This window comes from Schistocerca americana, chromosome 3, assembly GCF_021461395.2.
Source record: "Schistocerca americana isolate TAMUIC-IGC-003095 chromosome 3, iqSchAmer2.1, whole genome shotgun sequence".
Lineage (NCBI taxonomy): Eukaryota > Metazoa > Arthropoda > Insecta > Orthoptera > Acrididae > Schistocerca > Schistocerca americana.
Genome location: NC_060121.1, coordinates 97,113,397 through 97,134,960, shown reverse-complemented (window position 1 = coordinate 97,134,960; position 21,564 = coordinate 97,113,397). Strand labels below are relative to the sequence as shown.

At 35.7% G+C, this 21,564-nt stretch overlaps 1 protein-coding gene across 3 annotated transcripts in view; it reads right to left on the bottom strand.

Annotated features, from left to right (window-relative positions):
• Positions 1–13,162: 13,162 nt before the first annotated feature.
• LOC124605255 (neo-calmodulin-like) overlaps positions 13,163–21,564 on the bottom strand; it is a 111,672-nt gene continuing 103,270 nt past the window's right edge. For all 3 annotated transcript variants that reach the window (XM_047136813.1, XM_047136814.1, XM_047136812.1), the window contains one exon: positions 13,163–20,214. In XM_047136813.1, the coding sequence (XP_046992769.1) occupies positions 20,183–20,214 (32 nt within the window). In that variant the 3' untranslated portion in view covers positions 13,163–20,182. The remainder of the gene's footprint in view (positions 20,215–21,564) is intronic.

Below are 21,564 nucleotides of genomic sequence, written 5' to 3'. Positions count from 1 at the left end.
AAATGTTTGACCAGTGGGAGAAGCACTGGGACCAGTGTGTATGCATGGATGGGAACTACTTTGAGGGTGATGGTGACCATTAGTCCACAGGTAAGGTTTTCAACATGAAAATTTTGGATAGCACCTCGTATTTCTGTTAAAGTGCTTTTTATAAATTTTTTTAAATGGGAAAACAAATCAATTGTATACTAGCATGAACTGTTCTTTCTGCAAACATTAATATTTCTTGTGTGCAACTGTTCTATTTGGCTTGTATGTATCTTCTCATGTACTCTACCAAACATGGACCTGTCCTGAGTGGCCTCGAGGGGTCGTTTCCACTGATTCTGAAAACCTTTTGCGGGTAGTCCTGCTTTCCGATAATGGGTCCTGGATCATCATGCAACTGTGTCTGCATTCCTTTGCCACCTATTCATTGTCGGCAATGCAAGCATTGCCAGTGCATCAGAACCAAAATTTCCATTGAAATTTAAATAAATGAAAGACCTCTTTTTTTACTTAATATTCTTTCAAAGAAAAAACTATTATAGAAATTAAATAATCTGTACCTGTGTGTTAAGTTAGTAAGTGAGCACAAAAACTGAACAATTAATGAAACTTTTGCTCACAATGGCTATATAACCACAGTAGATCTTGTAAGAATAAGAACTTTTACTGTCAATCAAAAGTTTCGTGTGATGAAAGACTCACTTACATATATCTATATGTGAACAATGTGTGTGATTAACAAAGAACATGATAAAAGACTTGACCTCAACTCACAGCTAATCAGTTGTATAAATCAAGGTCAAGGTCTAAAGGTCCTCTGGCAGTTTTTGTTCTCAGGGTTTTTCTGCTGGCTTTGCCTGAATGGATGGACAAAAATCAATTAAGTTGCTGGGTCTATTATAATGGTATAGACCTTCAGGTGGGAAAATATGACATTTGTAATAAAGGAGAATTTATAATATACTTATCATACTAAATTTTTGTAATGTATGAAAACTGTAATTTGGTGAAAAGTGTCTTTGATTTCAGAGCTGTAATATAACAACTCCCATGCCTCAACTGAGGAAGCAATGAAACATCACAATGATTTGATAAACATCACAATGATTTGTTTTTTTTTTCTTTCTTAGCCTGTGTATAACTCTCTAGAATAGACAGTGATACTTTGATGAACAGAAAACAATACTTTCTTTTATGATTAGAAAAGGACTGGCATATTGTTTGGACTTGAATTATAATAATGCTGATTTAATTTTTATGCTCATGAGTAAAAGGGAGAATCTCTGTCATTTTTTGTCACTTTTTTATTCTTCTCTTATGAGCTGCTCTTATTGTCTCCTTCTTGCTTGTATCTGTAGAGATATAGTGTCCATGTAAGTTTTATTGAAAAATAAGTAATAATAAATGAAATTCACTGTACTGCACTTCTTCATTTTAAGGCCAACATAATGTTCTAATAACTCATCTCATGGATGAAGCAGTAATTTTTTCTGATCAGAATTAGGCAGCTTGGTCGCAATCTCTTGTGACCATCTCACAGAGATAATTCCTCTTTATCCTTGTTACATAGAATCTGCTTGTTTTATATTGATGAAATTCAATTTGCCAGTGCAAACAGAAATTAGCACACTTGTAATTTAAGAGCTTCATGGTCATAGAACTTTTAACTAAGCCAATTAACTCCAAAAGTAACATTTTGTGTTCTATTTACTTATTGGTAGTTACAACACAAGAGAAAGATATTGTATCATAAAACATTTGTTATCAAAAACTTCAATATAGTTTTCTCTTTCACTGATAATTGATGACATTCTGTGTGATCTGAAAGCACGAGTCACTAATGAATCAATCTGATTTTGAACATTATTTAACCTGAAGGATTTTTTGTGTTTCCTTTCAGCTCAGATTGCTTGTGACAGACATTACATGACCCCCTATACACCAAAGTGAAGACAAAAAAATTCATTACAAGGTATCGACCATATTAAATTGTAGAAACTTCATCGCCAATAAATGTCAAGATTGAGTTACCTACAAGGATGACAATTATACATATGGGACATTTGAAACCTTTTTGGTAAGTATGAAAGTTATTCCAGAAGTTGGGGAAAAAAAGGGAAAGGGAAAGGGAAGATGAAGAGAAGCGAACAGGATGCTGACAAGCCAAAGTGAGGATGCCTGTATGTTTTAAGACCTAGGAGATATGAGTAGATTTTATTTGATGGATATAAGTGTATATATTGTAGTGAGGACAAGACGACGTATATCAGAAGGCAACATGGAGAAGATGAGGACCACAGCCATACTACATAATAGTCAGCAGTAAACATTGGGAGATACAGGTAGTATTCAATGCATGGGAAATGTGAAACAAGGTTAGAAGATTAGAGGAAGCATTCAACAGTGTCCGGTAGGGTGTAAGGAAATATGGAGTGCTCAAGGAAATATTCAGGGAGTGCATGTAAATACATGGGACTTATGAAGAACTGCGGAATGAGACAATGCTGGTTACAGCACATACCAGGAACAAGAGAGGTTGGATTAATGCAGGAGGTCAACTTCTGAAAACTATATTCAGGAAAGCTAATGAGGAAGATACCAGGAGGGTGAATTATATGGTGGAGATATGAGACAGTGGGTTAAAGGGAATGAAAGAATGAGTGACATGCAAGACATCATGAATTTAGATAAAGACTTGCTGAATAATACTCAGTTGTTACACAAGCTGACTGTGAGATAATGAACTATGCAAGCATCATGGACGACTTGTTAGAATTTAAAAGTATTGCAAGCCAGAGTGAAGATGTTGGATAAAGAAATAATGAAAAAGTGGTTGCAATAATTGCAAAACAGTATGCTGGATGTGCTAGGAGTAGAACAGAATTACGATGGCAATTGAGAGTGAACTTCTTGTCACCAGATCAGTACCTGAAAGGGTTAACAAAAGTGTTTAAGGAGCTACCATCCAAATTAAATCAGCTCATGTGACCTAGTCATGGAAGCTTATCTTTCTTTTTTGACATAGCAGCAGTAGAAGAGAGAACTGATGAAACAAGGGTATACATTATTCTCCTCTCCAGTAGCAGGGAAGCAGGCACAGTATCAATGTTATGCAGTCCATGCATATCCAGTCATGTGGGGAATGATGAGGACGATTGTCCAGGTACAGATACAGTGAGTGTCGTTAATTTCAGAGGATAAAAGCAGGCATACAGCAGTGAAAGAAGCAAAGTTGCAGGTATTATTTGGGAAAAGTCACAGTGTGTGCAAACAGGGTATTGAGGAAGGCCAGAAATCATGCACAGTGAAATTATTGTTGGGAAACGAGGGAGAAAAGATTATATAAAAGAAATAGTCAGACTGAGTTTTACTTCCACCAAGTTAAGGCTCCTTGGTTGCACTCCACCTATGATAAAATAATAATAATAACCATTTGCTATGAGCAGGGGAAGCTTATGGCAGCAGAAAGTGCAGAACTGGTTAGGAGTGGATTGTTGGTAAATGGAACATAAGTGAAGTAGTGGGAACTACTTTCAAACTACCTGCCACATTCTCAGGAATGAGACAACAAAATTTCTCAGGCTCAGTTGTATTGGCCAGAAGAGACTATAGCAGTGCTTCCAGATATGAATTTCAGTATCCTGCTTCAGATCATGGGACAAGATTTGATTCATTCAAGAGGTACACTCATTACAAAGTATGAGAGGTGAATCCCTATGGAGACAATAACGCAGTACGTAGAGCCATATAAATGGGGACCAGTACCAAAATGGAAACACATTGACTATTGTCATTCCAAATGCCACAGCAACACTTACTCTTCTATCCATAGTCTTTGTTTTCATTTGCAAGATGTGGAAAGAATCACCTGCTGTTCAGATCCCAGAGGACTGTATTCCCAGAATGTAGAAGGCAACAGATTAAATCGTAACTGCAGGTTGTATGGAAGTGCTAATAAGCCTGTGGAGGTCAAGAAGAAACTGTCAAAGTTTAGGACAAGTAGTGCATGAGAAAATAATAGTGATAAGACTAATATCAAACTGAAAGTAGAATAGATCCAACTGGACCAGCCACTAGAGAACTTGTGACTTCAGAATGTAATAATGTAAGCTACTTTTAAGGCAACCTGAGGAACAAGATCCTGCTATGGTAAAGAGCACTGTAGCACACCAACCGTATTTGTTCATAAATGTGTGGAGTTACAAAGGGGATTGTAGCAGTGGCGGCCACATGCAAATATGGGTGTTATGCTTTGCAAAATACAACACAGCCATCGAAATGTTATGAGGTGGGCCAGTCTGGCACGGCGGCCACATGCAAATATGGGTGTTATGCTTTGCAAAATACAACACAGCCATCGAAATGTTACGAGGTGGGCCAGCCTGGCACTGTGTGGAAATAGTTAACACAGCAGTACTCAAGCTGCAAGGTATCACAGGCCTTTCTAAACCATCACCAAGAGGCTTAGCACAGGTCAAAAATGTGCAGCTTGAAAGAATATATATACCTAAGTCATTTATACTGAAATAATTTCTGCCAGCACTACAGCTCTACCACCTTAGAGGCTGTGCTGCTTGCTGTTTGGCCACTGTATGGGATGTTGTTGTGCGCCCTAAAACACTAATAATCATCATCATCATCATGGGATGTTGATCGAAAATCACAGTTTGAATCTATGCTGGGGCTGCCCACCCTGAAGTTGTTTGGTTTTGGAGCTGCCATTGCAGCAGCACAGTGCTATCCCAGGGCAGCACAGAGGCAGTGGGTCACTGCCTGTTATGTCATCAGTCTGCCACCTTCTGACAACACGGGGAGGTTGGGGGGGAGGAGTGTGCTACCACATCACGTGGGACTTGCAGGGGCCTCTGGGCAAGGAGAAGTGTCACCGGTGGAGGAGGTTGCATCATTAAGGCCTTGACATGCTGACGCTGTGCTCAGTCAGCAGTTCTGGACATCAGCAGTACCTGAGGCAGCAGCATTCCTTGGCCATATCATTGCCATCCTGTACTGTGTTGTGCCAAGATGAAATAATAAAGAGCACTCCATCTTCAGGCACTGAGTGGCCTACCGGGACCATCCGATCGCCATGTCATTCTCAGTGGAGGATGCGGATAGGAGGGGCGTGGGGTCAGCACACCGCTCTCCCAGTCGTTATGATGGTATTCTTGACCAAAGCCGCTACTATTCGGTCAAGTAGCTCCTCAGTTGGCATCACGAGGCTGAGTGCACTCTGAAAAATGGCAACAGTGCATGGCGGCCTGGATGGTCACCCATTCAAGTGCCGACCACGCCCGACAGTGCTTAACTTCTGTGAACTCACGGGAACCGGTGTAGCCACTGCGGCAAGGCCATTGCCAAATAATGAAGAGCATTGAGTGTTTTCAAGCACACCCAGCTGCCGACATCCCCATGGCAGTGACTACAAGGGTGTGTAAGTAGTCAACACCATCAACATTCATAACTACATGTCCATAATATCTACTGAACTTCATATATTATTTGCTCCACTAAAAATAAACCAATCTGATTACAGTTAACCAGACATTTTTACATCATACTATCTGCTGGTGTGTAGATTATAGTTTTTGCATCACACATGAGAAATGAGGGCCATGAATGAAACAGGTTTCCTTTATGTTATATTTATAATCAAAAGCATCTTGTTACTTCATATGAAAACAAAGTATACCGATCATCTGTGACATCCGTTGTAACCGCGACAGGAACAGTCATGGGGTTGCTGAGAACAAAGTGTCGCAGGATCAAATAAGAGCAGCCTGTGAACAAACATATGACCGGGAAAGGATGGACACGAACTATGGCAGACCACCTAGCAGACCTTACAATGAGAACATATGAGAAGCAACAGGTTCACAAGTGACAGCCAAATGAATCCACAACACCCACTCATAAATGAAAATAAAGTATGGTAGACATGCTGTCTGTAGCCGAGATGTCGATAGTCTCACACGAATATCAGACTGCTTACCTGAGTGAGAGGCAGGCACTTATATACAGGATACAGTACGTCACTGTTGGCTGCTGGGACCACGTGCTCCACCGTGGTGCTCTCAAGTTATACGCAAGCCAAGAACAAATGCAGCCACGGCTTATGGCGGGACAGCTGTAGAGACCTCAAGTGGTAATTGAGGTCCATGCTATTTGGCGTGGATTCAAAACCTGCAGCGCTTGGTACCAGAACATCATGCATATGTATTGGTTGGTGTTCGTTGTGAATCACATCAAAAGATTTGTAACTTCATTTTCATTCTACCATGAGATTTATTTAATTGCTTCATGAATGATTTTTGTTTAGATTACTTGAGAGTTTAATCACTGGAGGACAACTGCCTGTCTGTAATAAGTACACCATGTAACCAGTACATCTATGGCACAGTTCACATTTTGTTGAGAAATTGGTCAATGAAATTTTTTTCATTTCTGGTAACTACTTGTTCATCAGAAACAGACAGTTTATTTTACTGTCATAAGTTGATAACCTTAATGTAGCTTTTGAAATCAGGTGAACACAATCCAAAGAGTTAATTATTCTCCATGTGTTTTCTGGTATAACAATTGTTCTGTAGACAGCCATGGAAGACAAGATGTTTGTGAGTCTGAATAGTGTATGAAAATGTGTCCAATTGTGCAAAAAAATCTGCAAGAACCAAAAATCATGGTACATGTATACTTTGTGTTGATGTATGAACAATACAATATCATAAATTGATGATAATTTATTATTTTTGTGAGTACATGCTATATTTAATGAAATAGACATCAAAACACAAAATTTTTATAAAAGCTCTTTAAATTTCCAATCTGTGTTATTTGTCAGCACTGTAATTATCTAAAGAGAGCCTCCAAAGCTTTAAAGTAGAGGTCCAAATATTTTGACACACTGTTTATGCATTTTAAATCCTCTTTTGTGATCCAAGCTTTGGCAAAGTTAAAAGTACATTTTATTTGGTTTCTTATGTATTAATTATTTTTAAATAGGTGTAACGTTTTGATTCTTGTTAGTTGAGTTTGATCTGTCTTGAACTGATGATTAGTATTTTGTCTTTATGTGGCAGGACTGAAAACATGATACAACACACAATTGTACCATACGAGTTTTGCATTCGTATCTGGTTTCTCGATGCACTTACTCTTTGCAGAAGTGCATTTACATGTTAGTGTACCTTTGTTGCTGTAATCATTTGTTATAAATTGGAAAATGTCTTCCCACAAATTGTAGGAGATTATCATTTCATCTTCACCTGCCAACTTTTCTGCATATGTTTCTAAAAGTTTTCTTACCATCACCAAATGAAACTCTGCTATTGATATTTTTCAGACTGTTACTGACCTGTGCAGAACATGAGCATGCACAAGTTACAAACATAAAAACAAGCTCTTTCACTGTCTTTCATATCAGTCCAACAGAGACTAGCAGCATATCAGAGCAGGTACCTGCTCCCATATTCAAGTCAAGCTCTACAATGCTTTGTGTTTCTTAATTTTCTCTTCACTATTTCTGTCAGTCTTCCCCATCTGAAGCACTTTTGTGCTGTTACATGTGGTCAACATCTACACGTCCTTTTTGTCACAGCACTGAATGGCATGTTGGTTGGTTGGTTGATTTGGTGGAGGGGACCAGACAGTGAGGTCATCAGTCCTATCAGATTAGAGAAGGACGGGGAAGGAAATCAACCATGCCCTTTCAAAAGAACCATCATGGAAAACCTAAATCAGGATGCAGGTTTCAACCGTTGTCCTTCCAAATGCAAGTCCAGTGTACCAACCACTATGCCACCTCGCTCGATTAATGGCATGCGTCATACTTGTTGGCGTAAACTGAATATCTCCTCTTTTCAATTTATTTTGTAACTGCAGTATGTTGAGTCTGTTTGTAAGAACAGTAGCCAGAAAAACAAGTCTGCTTGAATGCCAGTTGTTGCATAAGGTATGTCCACATCCCAAAAATAAATTCTAAGTACTGTCACTCTGACAAGAATGTTTCCTCAAATTGTAGACCCAGTTTCTATTGTTGGCCCTGTATAAACTATGAAATCTAGGGCATAGCCAGTCAGATAGCCACAAGACATGTTTTTATTTGAAACTTACTCTGTAGCAATGAAATGAATTACACTGAAAATTGCAATAACAAGGAGTTATTTGACATGAACAGAAATTGGTAGGTTTGTTTCTACATCTGAAATATGATGTCTTTTCAAATTTTATGCCATTCACATAAGAGTGGTGCAGTAGCTTCACATTCAGGATGCAAATCAAGTTTTCTTTAAATACACCCTATAATTAGCATGAGTGTTAGTTATCTTTGAGATTGGATATGGTGAGTTTATGTTAGTCAAGAATGCCTTTGAGATGATAAAGATGCCATTATCTACGCCTCACTGAGTTTGAATGACATCATGTAATAGGGCTATGATATGCTGGATGCTCTTTCTGCAGTACTGCAGAAAGATTTTGCTGGAATGTAGCCACAGTATTGATTTCTGGCAGCAGTGGTCTCGAGAATGTATGGTTGCAAGAAGACCAGGCATCAGATGGCCTCGTGACACTATGGAGAGAGAAGATCATGTCAGGCATATGGCTCTGGTGATCATACTGCATCGGCATCAGAAATTTCAGCAGCATTTGACACCATAGTGACATGATTAACTGTTACAAATTGGTTACTTCAAAGATAGCTCCAAGCCAGATGCCCTCTATCATGCATTCAAACTCACCCCAAACCACTGGAATTTGCAGCTTCGGTGGTGTCAAGCAAGAGCTCATTGGAGGGCAGGGTCTGTTGTGTTTTCTGATGAAAGCTGGTTCTACCTCGATGCCAATGATCGTGTGTGTTGGATAGGAGGAGGCCAGTTGAGGGCCCGCAACCAAACTGTCTGCATGCTAGACACATCTGACCTGCACCTGGAGTTATAGTCTAGGGTGCAGTTTTGTATGACAGCACGAGCACTCTCATGACTATCCCACGCACTCTGATTGCAAATTTGTGCCTCTAGTGATTCAACCTGTTGTACTGCCATTCATAAACAGAATTGCAGGAGGTGTTTTCCAAGAGGAAAACTGTCAGCCACATATTGTTATTGTAACCTAACATGCTCTACAATGTGTTGACATGTTGCCCTGGCGTGCTCAATCCCCTGATCTGTCTCCAGTTGAGTATAGGGGTAGCATTAGATGACAACTCCAGGGTCAGCCACAGACAGCATTAACCAACCCTGTACTGACCAACCAAGGACAACAGGCATGGAACTCCATCCCACAAACTAACATCCAGCACCTATACAGCACAAAGCATTCACATTTGCATGCTTTCATTTAACATTCTGGTGGTGACACTGGTTATTAGTATACCAGCATTTCACATTTATGATGTCGTATCTCATGCTTACATTATTCTGTGATCTTGTAGTGGTAATCACTTAATTATTGTTACGTAGACAAAAGAATTCCCAAAATTTCACAACCTTACATTAATTATTTTTTAGTGTTGCCATTTTTTTCTGTCAGTGTATTTGGAAGATGAACATAAAATGGTCTGTAGGCATAGAGTCACTGAAAATTGAAATGTCCAGATGAACATCTCTGGACCAGTATCTGCAAATTATTAACTTTTCCACATGTTTCATGAGAAGACATACAGCTGTCAAACAATACATTTCATCATATAATTTACCTTTTCAACTTGTTAATCAAGAATGCACCAACTGTGTAGTGGTTCCCTAACCAGTTTGTTTCAAGGCTGTAAATGTCATTAAATTGTTTGCCAAAAACACAGGAGGGATGATAGAATGCCTGTATCATTCCCCAGCTGACAATTATGTCCTAAAGGCAAATCATAAAATGTGTGTTTCACTGGATAAAATATTTCATTTCCAGTCAGTTTTATCACAAAACTGTGGTTTTATTCATACGTGTTCTTTCAGATACTTTGGATGTTGTAGACAGGTAAGAACTGCTGATTTCAGAATCTATGCAGTAGTTATTACTTGTGTCATCATCAAATAATTCATCATCACTGTCACTCTTCATATTTTCACGATTTCTTGGTCAGTGGAGCCATGATGCTTTGTCATTTTCTATTTTCTTTGTAAAACAGACAAGGAGGAAAACACTGTGATGCCAGTCCTAAAGCACAGTAAGACGTAAAGTGAAGTTGATTGCAAGGAGATCACAATAGGTAAAGTATCAGAATACAACTTAGTTGTCAGAGCTATTGAAAGCTACTTATGTATGGGGCAGAATTTCCATTGTATGCATAAACCTGTCAACAGGACACAGGTCTGTGTATGGTCTGTGTATATTCTTCATTAGCACTCAGGGGTCAACAAGAATACCCAAATTAGACCAGAACCAGTGCCAAAGGAGAAACCAGAGGCTTCAGCTCATCAGTAGCATCTATGGAGCAGCAGATTATGACAAGTTAACTTTTCAGTCAAAGGATTAAATACTGCATATAGTGGGGACAATGATGGCAAGTTGAGGAAGACCATCCAACTACTATTTGATGAAGCAGATGAGTTCACCATCCACATAAGAAAATTTTGTTTACCCACTTTGCTGAAAAATTATAGTGACCAAAGAGATATACAGTACTTCAGGTGACAACCAAGTCACATTGTTTTTGCTGTTGAGTGCACAGTGTTTCCAAATTTTTTTTAATTGGACACATTCTGCAGCATATAAAAAATAATGCCAATAATTATAAAAAATGACAATAACACCCCCAAAGACAATTGACAGGTTGTGCTTAGACATGTGTAACAGCTCAGAAAGTTCCACTTATTTCAGTTTAAGTAGACATATTCACTGAGCATTTGGGGTTATGTGCATATATATGGGTACAATATTGTGTACTTAAATAAGAAGGAAAGTTTTTCTGAACTGATACATGTGTCTATGAACCACCCATCAACTGTCTATAGATGAGTGCTTGCATTCCTGATTTTTGTTTGTTTTCCTACTCCAGAATTTCCATCACTATAATATTTTTATATGTGATTATTTTTTATGGACATCATCAACAAAATACCATAATCAAACAATCTTCTTACGTGAAATGTTTTTATGTTTCAGGAGCCTAAATATCTATGTCTCATATATAAATTTTCACAAGTTATACTTTTCGTAGATAGCATCAAACATGTTGATTCAGTTTCTTTATAGTACTTGTAAATTTAGAGAAAGCTTTTGACAATGTCAATTACACTGTGGTTTTTGAAATTCTGATATGGATAAAATATAGGGAGTGAAAGGATATATACGGTTTGTACAGTAACCAGACTGCATTTATAAGAATTGAAGAACATACAAGGGAAGCAGTAGTTGAGAAGGGAGTGAAAAAGAGAATTAAAGTTCAGAGATAAGAATAAAAACCTTAAGGTCTGCTGATTACATTATAATTCTGTCAAAGATGGAAAAGAACCTGGAAGAGCAATTGAACAGAATGGTTAGCATCTTGAAAATAGTTTATAAGATCCGTATCAAAATGTAAAACAAACGTGATGGAATGTAGTCAAATTAAGTCAATCAGTGCTGAAGGAGGTACTTTAGTAAATGAGATGTTAAAAGTAGTAGATGAGTTTAGCTAGTTGGGCAGTAAGATAACTGATGAGGGCCAGAGTAGAAAGGATAGAAATAGCAGACTCAAAATAGCAAAAGAAGAGGAATCTGTCTAATACAAATTTAAGAGTACAGAAGCCTTTTTCTGGAGGTATTTGTCTTCAGTGTGGCATGTAGAAAAGTGAAATGTACATGATAAGCAGTTCAGACAAGAAGAGAATAGAAACTTTTGAAGTGTGTTGTACAGAAGAATGCTGGAGATTAAATGGGCAGGTCGAATAAAAAATGGAGTGCTACTGTATCACTACTTGTGTCTGTGTATGTGCAGATGGATATGTGTGTGTGTGCGAGTGTATACCTGTCCTTTTTTCCCCCTAAGATAAGTCTTTCCACTCCCGGGATTGGAATGACTCCTTACCCTCTCCCTTAAAACCCACATCCTTTCGTCTTTCCCTCTCCTTCCCTCTTTCCTGACGAAGCAACGGTTGGTTGCGAAAGCTTGAATTTTGTGTGTATGTTTGTGTTTGTTTGTGTGTCTATCAACCTGCCAGCACTTTCGTTTGGTAAGTCACATCATCTTTGTTTTTAGATATAAATTAAAGAGGAAGATATTTATGGGACAACTTGACTAATGGAAGACCACTGTTGACAGGACACATCTTGAGGCATCAAGGAATAGGCAATATGGTAATGGAGGAAGTGTGGGGGGTAAAGATAGTAGAGGGAGACCTATGCTCAAATACAGTTAACAGGTTCAAATAGATGCAGCGTACAGTAATTGTTCACAGATAAAGAGGCTTGCAGAGGACAGACTAGCATGGTGAGCTGCATAAAACCAATGTTCGAAATGAATAATAGAAATGGCTTTGAGACATCTGGCCCTTCGATTCAGCAACTCCTGTGTGGCAAATAGCTTAAGCCATCTGTCGCCGATCTCTCATGTATTACTCCTGCTCCAAAACACATGCCTTCGTCATCTGTCTCTTTCTTGTAACTTGCAGATGTTCCGCTCTCAGTTCTTTTGGTTTTACCCTTGAAATGTTAGTGTTCCTTTGTAATATCTTTTATCTTTTTGTACTTACTCCTGTTGCCTATATAGGCATTGTGTAACCCAAAACTGCAATACATGTAGACATTTTCTTAGAATTTATAACTTTCAAAGATCCACAACCCATTTGCCATCCAGTACACCATTTCATTGTCGGTGTAAGATACTACTTACTATAAAATGTTAGGTAAAATATTTGCATTACAGTATGACATTGAGGCAGAATAATAGGTCTATTATAAATGGCTTCATACTGTAATTGTTTTATCATAAACATTCAGAATTTTAAAGGACAGTTGGTCTGATAATGAAATCAGTTTTATTAGAAAAAAGTGATTATATTTCCCTGTTCTGTAACACAGCTCTAGAATGTACATTGGATAATGTGGGGTAAAGTTTCTATCACAAAGTAACATTGTCATGTACAAGTAAATATTCTTGTATATATAGCTATTGTGTATATACATGTATGTTTTTGTATATGGGCTAATATATCAATTTCAGGAATGGGCTTCATTGACATTTATAAAACATATTTGATATATCATCTCTATAATGTTTGCATCAGTTTTAATTATATTTTGTTTCTATTAACAGTTTGTTTCACACATAACATTTATATACATTTTATCAATTAATTTAGATAAATCTTTATTTGAATTTCATTGAGTATTAGTAAAGGTTTATGTTAAATCAGTTCTATTGTGAGTAAAGGAAAATTTTTAAAATAATTTATTCATTGATGAGTTATTTTAATTCATTCTTAATTTATTAATATTTTTAAATCACACTTTTAGACAGAGATAAGCAATTCTTGTATAGGACTGATATATTAGCAGTAGTACTATGGTAATAATATCTTCTTTGTCTACCATTGCTACAAAATACTGCACCTCTGATGTAATATTATTTTAGTAAAAGGAAGACCCCTCTCACTAAATACATATAATCCAGTGATCATTCATGAAATTAACTTTCACAACCTTTCTTATTAAAAGCTTCCTTCTTAAAATATCCTGTTTATAGGTTTCATGATTTTAATGTGTGAAGCCACTTAACAGATCTTAGTCTCAAGTTTATATTTTACAATGTGGTCATTTAAAAATACTCAATTGATTATACAAAGCCAGCTGTTCACAAGTTAACCTGAATTATGCACACCTCAGGTACAAATCTATGTTTCACACTCATTACAACTTACTTTTCAAATACCTGCAGACCTCTTACTTGAATATATGTATTTTCAAAGAGGTTCAAAATAATTCACATACACTCATAATTAGATAGTTAAAGTTCACAGAAGTGACTAGTGATGATAAAAATGCTGTAACATATTTAACATAAGCCAGCAACTGATCATTTACTTCTATTAATTACAGAATATAGATTGATCTATTACCTTTACTATGTATAATCCTTATTAAAATAAGGAAAACATGCAGTTTTATACAAGCATTATTTATCTGGAAAGCTGATCTAGTAGTCATTTTCTCCGACCAGCATTTCCTGTTTGGATTTTCATTCCATGTAAAAGCTACACTAATGTTGTTCTATTTCTTTTTTGTTTTTATGGACATTCACAAAAACTACATATCAGTGAACAAATCTGATAATCAAATATCACTGAGTAAGAACAATAACAATAATTTTGCAACAAAACAGTTAAATTTTCATTCCAATCAGAAGAGACAGATGTAAAATGACATAAAATTAGAATAAATGTTATGCTATGGAAACAAATTGCTTTCCATACCTACTGTATCACTGACACCAGACAGTAGAGTCTCTATAACTTCACGTAGGGTGGAAAATTTAAGTGAAACACTGAGAAACAGGTAAGTCTGTTTCAGATATAACCATATTTGATGTTTTAATGACTGACTGAAACTGTTGTTCAGAAGAGCTTGCACTTTCTTGTGAAATAGTGAGTGCTCTGGTTACTTTGGTACATTAACATGAGGAACTGTATTATCTCTGAGGAATGGTATGGGCTTTGACCTCTGTATTAACTACAAAGGGAGAGAAGGTAGATAGTTTTCATGAGAATGGAATTATTCAAGAGTCTCACACCAGATCTCTCATGTAGATGTAAATATTTTGGAACAAAGGGCATCTGAGTCATTGTCCAGATTGTTTCCATGATTGGTTGTAAGACAACGTAATGTACATATTGCCTCAGTAATTTTCATGTTAACTATTTGAGGCAATACAACAACTTGACTGAGATCTACATAAAGTTTATGTGAAATCTGGCAATAGCAGAACTGTCTTTTAATTTAGCAGTCCTACAATATATTAATGATTTCATTGTTTTCACACAAAGTTTCAGGAGTTGATGACTAGGTGGTCATAGCTTTCGACAGGTGATATTAGTACCTATTAATAAAGAAAGATCTGACTTGTCAAATACATAATAGATTGAAGGTTCACTGTGTATAGAATACCAGCTCATTGTAGTACCAATTCTCATAATTAACATTACATGTTCCACAGCAAAATGTTTTATAAGCTATAGTTCTGTTTTTGGTGTTGTTTTTAATATAATGCTCATCTTTAGCTGGTACTATGTCTCACTCATTCATCTGGTGTCAGAAATATAAGCAGGCATTGTAGCTACATGAATAGAACAATGTAAATTTAGCTAGAATGAAACATAACTTTTTGTTTACTTCCATATTGATTAGCTCTTTTTTTAAAGCGTTTACAGCGATATCCGGTAGCTGAGCTGTGCCTGTCTTATTTCTGGAACCATTAAATTAAATTAAAAAGAAGTTAAGGAAATAATTCACATGTGTGTTTGCTCAAAGGATATGCTTTTACATATAAGTATATGCACTATAATGTATTTGACTTTAAACTGCATCCCTGATTTTGTGTTACTTCTGAAACATTAGCAATCATCTGTAACATGGCTTACAATTGTATTTATTATTCTTGCTTCAGAAGTCTGAAAATGTATTATGGCTACTAAAATTTGAGTGCATATTACACATTCAAAGTAATGTTCTGTATGGGGTTGCCTTATGAAGTACTGGTATCTCTTTCCCTCAGTGTAAATACACAATCAAACTGATTAAGTTTACTTCATGTGTATTTTTTTCTTTTGCACACTAAAAATGAACAATGAAACAGTATGAAATTTACAATGACTGAAAACTGTACAATGGTAGTAATGCAATAGTACCAGCTCTTTTCCATGGCCTGGTTCAAGTGTTTCTTTCCAAGAGTTTTCCTGGTGTGGGAAATGTCTGTTACTTTTCTAACAGGGAATACCAAATGTGAATAACACTGACATTTGGTAGCATGTTGCAATCAAGAAACAAAGACCCATGGAGAAACTAATTTTTGGAAGTCATTACTAGGAATTACACCAACAAAAAAATAAGTATGACAGTGCCCTTAGTAAAACTAAACAAATAGAGATAATATTTGTGTCTTTCACTTACTTTGCTTTATTTGCTGCCTTATTTAGCAATTCAGGCAGGACATTTATTGAAAAACAGTTTCCAACATTTTTTACTGTGTAAACTAACAATATTCCTTCAGCAGGAGATCTGTAGTCAAACTTAAGGCTTACTGCAATTTGTATACAAGTACCGAAATCATGTTCTAGTATATTTATGTATATTCCCTGTCTATATTTCCTGGCTGACTGCAATGAACTGTTCTATAAAAATTACTTTCAAACATCCCAAAAATTTTACATACAGTTCCATATCTTTACATATTATCCCAAATGAAAACTTAAAAAAATTCTTGTACATCTTTTACGAATAAGGATTCCACAAATTGTTACACATTTCTTTTACAGAATAACACACTTCTTTAATAAATTCTCTTCCATGAATCATTGTAAAATCATACATTTCTTGATCTTAATATTCCAAGAAAGAAATATAGTAAACATCTGAAAATAACATGGACGGTGACATTGGAAAGAAGGCTACAGATATCTTAAGCTGAAATCCTCTTCACTTACTGTTGCCATGATAAATTGGGAGAATGGATACTTTTATGTTGGCTGCCTGGTCACTAATATGGACTTTGTGCCAAGATACTATAAAAGTATGTTATCTATATCATCACATTAATATTCTGAACTAATGCAGTTTATATATGCAAAATATAATCTTGTATGATTTCACACTAAAATATCAGTTAACAAAATATATGTACTCACAATTATGTAATGATAATGATTTAACATAGTAACAATGATTTTAGAAATAAAATATGCATTACAAACATGCATTTGATCTGTAACATTCAGTCTGTTTTACAACTGCTCCACACAGAAAGTGAAACTTACCAACACTTTGTTGAAAATAGATATCTACAACTCAGCTGAAAGTGGACTAATCCAGAGAATTAGTTAAAAGGAGCAATGTGAAACAGAATTTCAGATTTTCATTTTTTGGAAATTTGATTCAGTTCCCTATATGCAATTGGTTTTAGTACCCACATCCTAACTAACAATAAAGTATAAAACACTTTTGACTGTCAAACATATTCTTAAAAAGATTTAATATTTGGAAGAAAGTGAAAGTGATAGATGGTGTTCCATTCCGAGGCCTTCACTGAAAAGATTTTGGCCAGTTCAGTATGCTTCCTGCTAGATACAATTTTCTATCATTTAATGAAATTCTCATACAGGTACAGAAAATAAATCAGTAGATAGTAAATTTGATCTACTTATAATCCAATTAATAGATGTTGGCTTGTTCTCTATAGTTGCATTGATGTAGAACTGAGTATGTTGTAGCTGAAGTATTTCTGAACAGAATAAATCTATATTAATTAAGACTACTAGGATAAAATAGTGGATGAACTTATGTATGTCTATGAATAATCAAATAATGCCTTTTTTATAATGTGGTACTGGATTCTAAAACTATTCCCCCACAGATGTATATTTTATGGTATGACCTTCATAAAATGTAACCAAAATATAGTTATTTATGCTAAATGGAAATGTGAATTATTTCTATAAATTCCAGCTAATTAATAGAGTTCTGCTCATCAGTTCAGCAAGTATTTGTCATGTATTTGTTTTAGTTTGAAACTGGACTAAAAACAAAACAGAGAAATAATGCAAAGAAGAAAGTAAAATTTTTCAACGTAGGAAAAGGGATTTGATTTTGTCATGAAACACTAACATGGAAGTGTTTATCCCATTTAAAATGAAATTCTATGTGCAAAAAGTTATAATTCTTTATCATTTTAACAGGTGCCCCCTCTTGAAGTGGAAATGGCAGAAATATTCGAGTAACTGTTCAACTCTCCTCATTAGCGTGCTTTCCTTGTCCATGCTGAAACTAATATATGTTTTTTAAAAGTACACATTGTTCTGCCTAACATATCACATCAATCTACACTTGACTATGACACAATTGCACTAACAAATAACAGATTTATTGGTTCCACAGCTAAATTCAATCTAGAAACAGAACTTATGAAGGGACACCAATCTTGTTTCTATAAAACAACTACATCAAAATCATAAGGAGATGTTAATCATGTGACCACCAGATTAAGGATAATGATTTTGAATGAACAGAATAACAACTGAAATTGGACACTATTTGAGAACTGAAGTGAAGTGCATCACAATATTTTTACACAATTTACATTTAACATACACACATTTGCTACTTTGTAGTATACATTTAAAAATATCTTAAATATCTTGCATTATGGAGGGATAGGGTATTAAGTTGCATACTAGCTGGATGGGTACATTTTCTTAATTAGATCATCTTTCTACAGGTAGCTTTCAAAGGGTGCTAAGGGTGTATGTTACCATGCTGATCCATCCTGTAAATATAACTGTACATTTAAGAACACATTACTCCCTAACTGTTGCCACTCTAACATATTGATCTGCCTCTAAATTACCATCTAGAAATGCCAAGCTCAAATGTTATACCCAGTATAGTATGATCTTCCACTCATAATGAGAAGAATGTAAATTATGAGTGACTTACAACTGATATATGTAACACATAAAAACTAATCATAATTAATTATTGCTGCTTGTGAGCATCAGGAAAGGTTACGTTAATAAATTTTCAAATGCTATATAATACAATAATCATAAACAAAGTACGAGAACTGTGTGTGTACTACTGGAATGCCTGCCCTGTGTTCCATAACAATGCCTTTCAGAAAGCCCTTGAAATTGGATTTCAGATGAATTTGCAGAAATCTGCTGATAATTTCCAAATTTATATTATCTTTTGGTTTCAGAGGTTAAAAAGTGTCATAAAGATGGTATAATACATAAACATTAAATGGCTAATTGTACAAGGTTTTAAACAATTAAAAATTTGAATTAACCCGTAATATCCCTGCACAATTTATCTGAAAATATTAATGACACCTTGAGCAAAGAAATGACTGTAAGAATGTCTTAAAATATAGAATGTAATCCACATCAGCAGTTGCTCAGGATACAGTGACATGTATCTTAAAGGAACAGGGTACAATATTATAAAGTAAATCAACTCTGTTTTCAACTGTATAAATATAGCCAAAGACTAGAAACTAAATGCCATATGTATATAGCTATAAAATGGTACATCCATTATATTTTCAACAAAATCCACAGAAAACCTCAACAATGTTATTGTCTATCTATCAACAACTATTCAGTTACTTTTAACTGCTTAAGAATGATACATTTACAACATATTTTTGTCAGAGCTCTTGTTTCAAATTTTCAAGAGGTATATATTTAATAAATTAATTAAATAAATGATTCAGGGAATAACAATACACAAACAAACTTTGGCACATGCCAACTATGAGAAATGGTAAAATGTGCTATTGGAGATTCAGATGAAGAGCGATAACTCAGTCTCATTCGAGATCTGTGTTGATCTCTAGTTTCCATACAGAATCAGAAGAGGCGCTCACATCCCTTTAACTGTGTTTCCCCCACATTTTCCCATTACTTACAGATGGTGAGTGACAATGTCACTGGCTCCAACACAAGCACAGTATTGTAGTGACCAGCACTTTCCATGTTTCTCAGTGTTTAACATACAGTTACCATATTTAAAAATGGTATCTTATTTTTATGTATATTTTGCAGCTTAAGTTACATGTATTAAAAATAATAATGATCCTGGTCAAATTGCCTGAAATTTTGCAGCACTAACTGTACAAAACACTGTTAAACAACTTTGTTTGGCCTATTATTTTTTGTTATAAAATCTAAAATCATAGTAGTTTAATAACTTATTCTTTGCTCTGTGTGTGGTATCACTCACAGTAAGAAAAAATATAGCAGCATAATAAACACTTTCATGTATTGTTAAAAACTTATTTCATTTACAATTCATATTAAATTGATACAAGGTGTTGTACAATAACCACCACAGAAGCTCTTGAAAATGTAAGTCCCTTATCCATAAGAAAAGGGAATTACCCAACTAAAACACAACATAGCATCATAATTCCTTAATAATTCTGGTAGATATATGTGACTTCAGGACAAACTCCAGTGCCTCCTGAGAGCCTTGCTGTTCTTTCTGCCCAAGTTCCATGACATCTTTCTGAGCAGTTGGACTAATTCTTTGATGTCAGAATAGTTACAAATTCTGCAACAGAAATAAAAAGGTTTTTAAAATATTAGCACTTGCATTAAACATTTTAGTGCTCTCTAGTAACGTCACTCAAAAGGTACAGATGTCAGGATGATATATATGAGGGGACTTCAAAAAGTTATGTTAAGACCACTGTGCAACAAGAATAGTGCATTGTCAGTGGAGAGTATATTGTTATGCATTTGCTGCAGAGACAGTTCTGCTGAGCTATGGATAACAATTGTATCACAATGTGAAGTGACATGGTGCAGCAACTAGAAACATACTCCAAAGTTGAAGTACACAAAACTGTATGATGCTTGTGGACAAAACACCTAAATTGCACACAGATTCACTTTGAAATTATCACAGTATATGGAACACATGCAAATGATGTGCACAAATAGGTGATACTGATCAGGAAGAAAGGCCACCAACTTTAACTATAGATGACAATGTCAAGAGAATTTGAGTATCTAGTTTGCAACAGTTGCACATTTCCCAATGATGATGACATTCACACAACAGTTTTTGAATGGTTCCATAACCATGGAGCAGAATTATATTGTCCACAAACTGAATGATTGGTAGAATTTATGGAAACTTGGCAACTATGTTGACAAATATTGTCTTGTATGTGCATAACTTTGAAGTGTAACAAGTAAAAGAAACTTGGCCAGCCATAATACCATAATACTTTTTCAAGTCCCCTTGTATTAACTGTTCTTCATTATTTGTTCTTGAAGAATTACTGACAAAAACTGAGCAATGACATAATCCAAACATAAAGTACAGATGACATCAGGGCAGATATTAAACTCAGTAAACATACTACAGATTCTTTCTTCCAGACTACTGAAGCAATCATTTCTGAAGTTGGGGTGTGCATTAAGACAGCTTGCTTCCTCAACAATGAACATGTTCAAATCTACAAAAACTGAAAAACCATTTATGTTTTCTTTCCTTGTTGTTTTTTGCATCTGTTATTAATTTTAGCACACATATCAATCTCTCTATTTTTATCATTATTCTTTTCAGTTTTTTGCTACATTAGTTGTTTTCATTAGAGGACTTCCTTTAAATGTTCCATCATTCAGATGTATCTGGTTCCTGGTGATAGAAGAAAATTTCATCACCAGGATTTTGTCAGCAACACGAGAAGAGGTGGTGGTGTATAATTCTTGATCATTGTACTTTGTGCCAATGTCTTGGGCTAAATTCCAGGCCTCTCCCAGTGTCTCATACCGTGAGGGCATATGACATTGTCGATGATTGACCAGTCGGAAAGGAATAATAAACACAATGGCTTCATTGATGCAGTTTGGGAGGAGCAGACTATGTATTAGCATTTACTTTCATACTCTG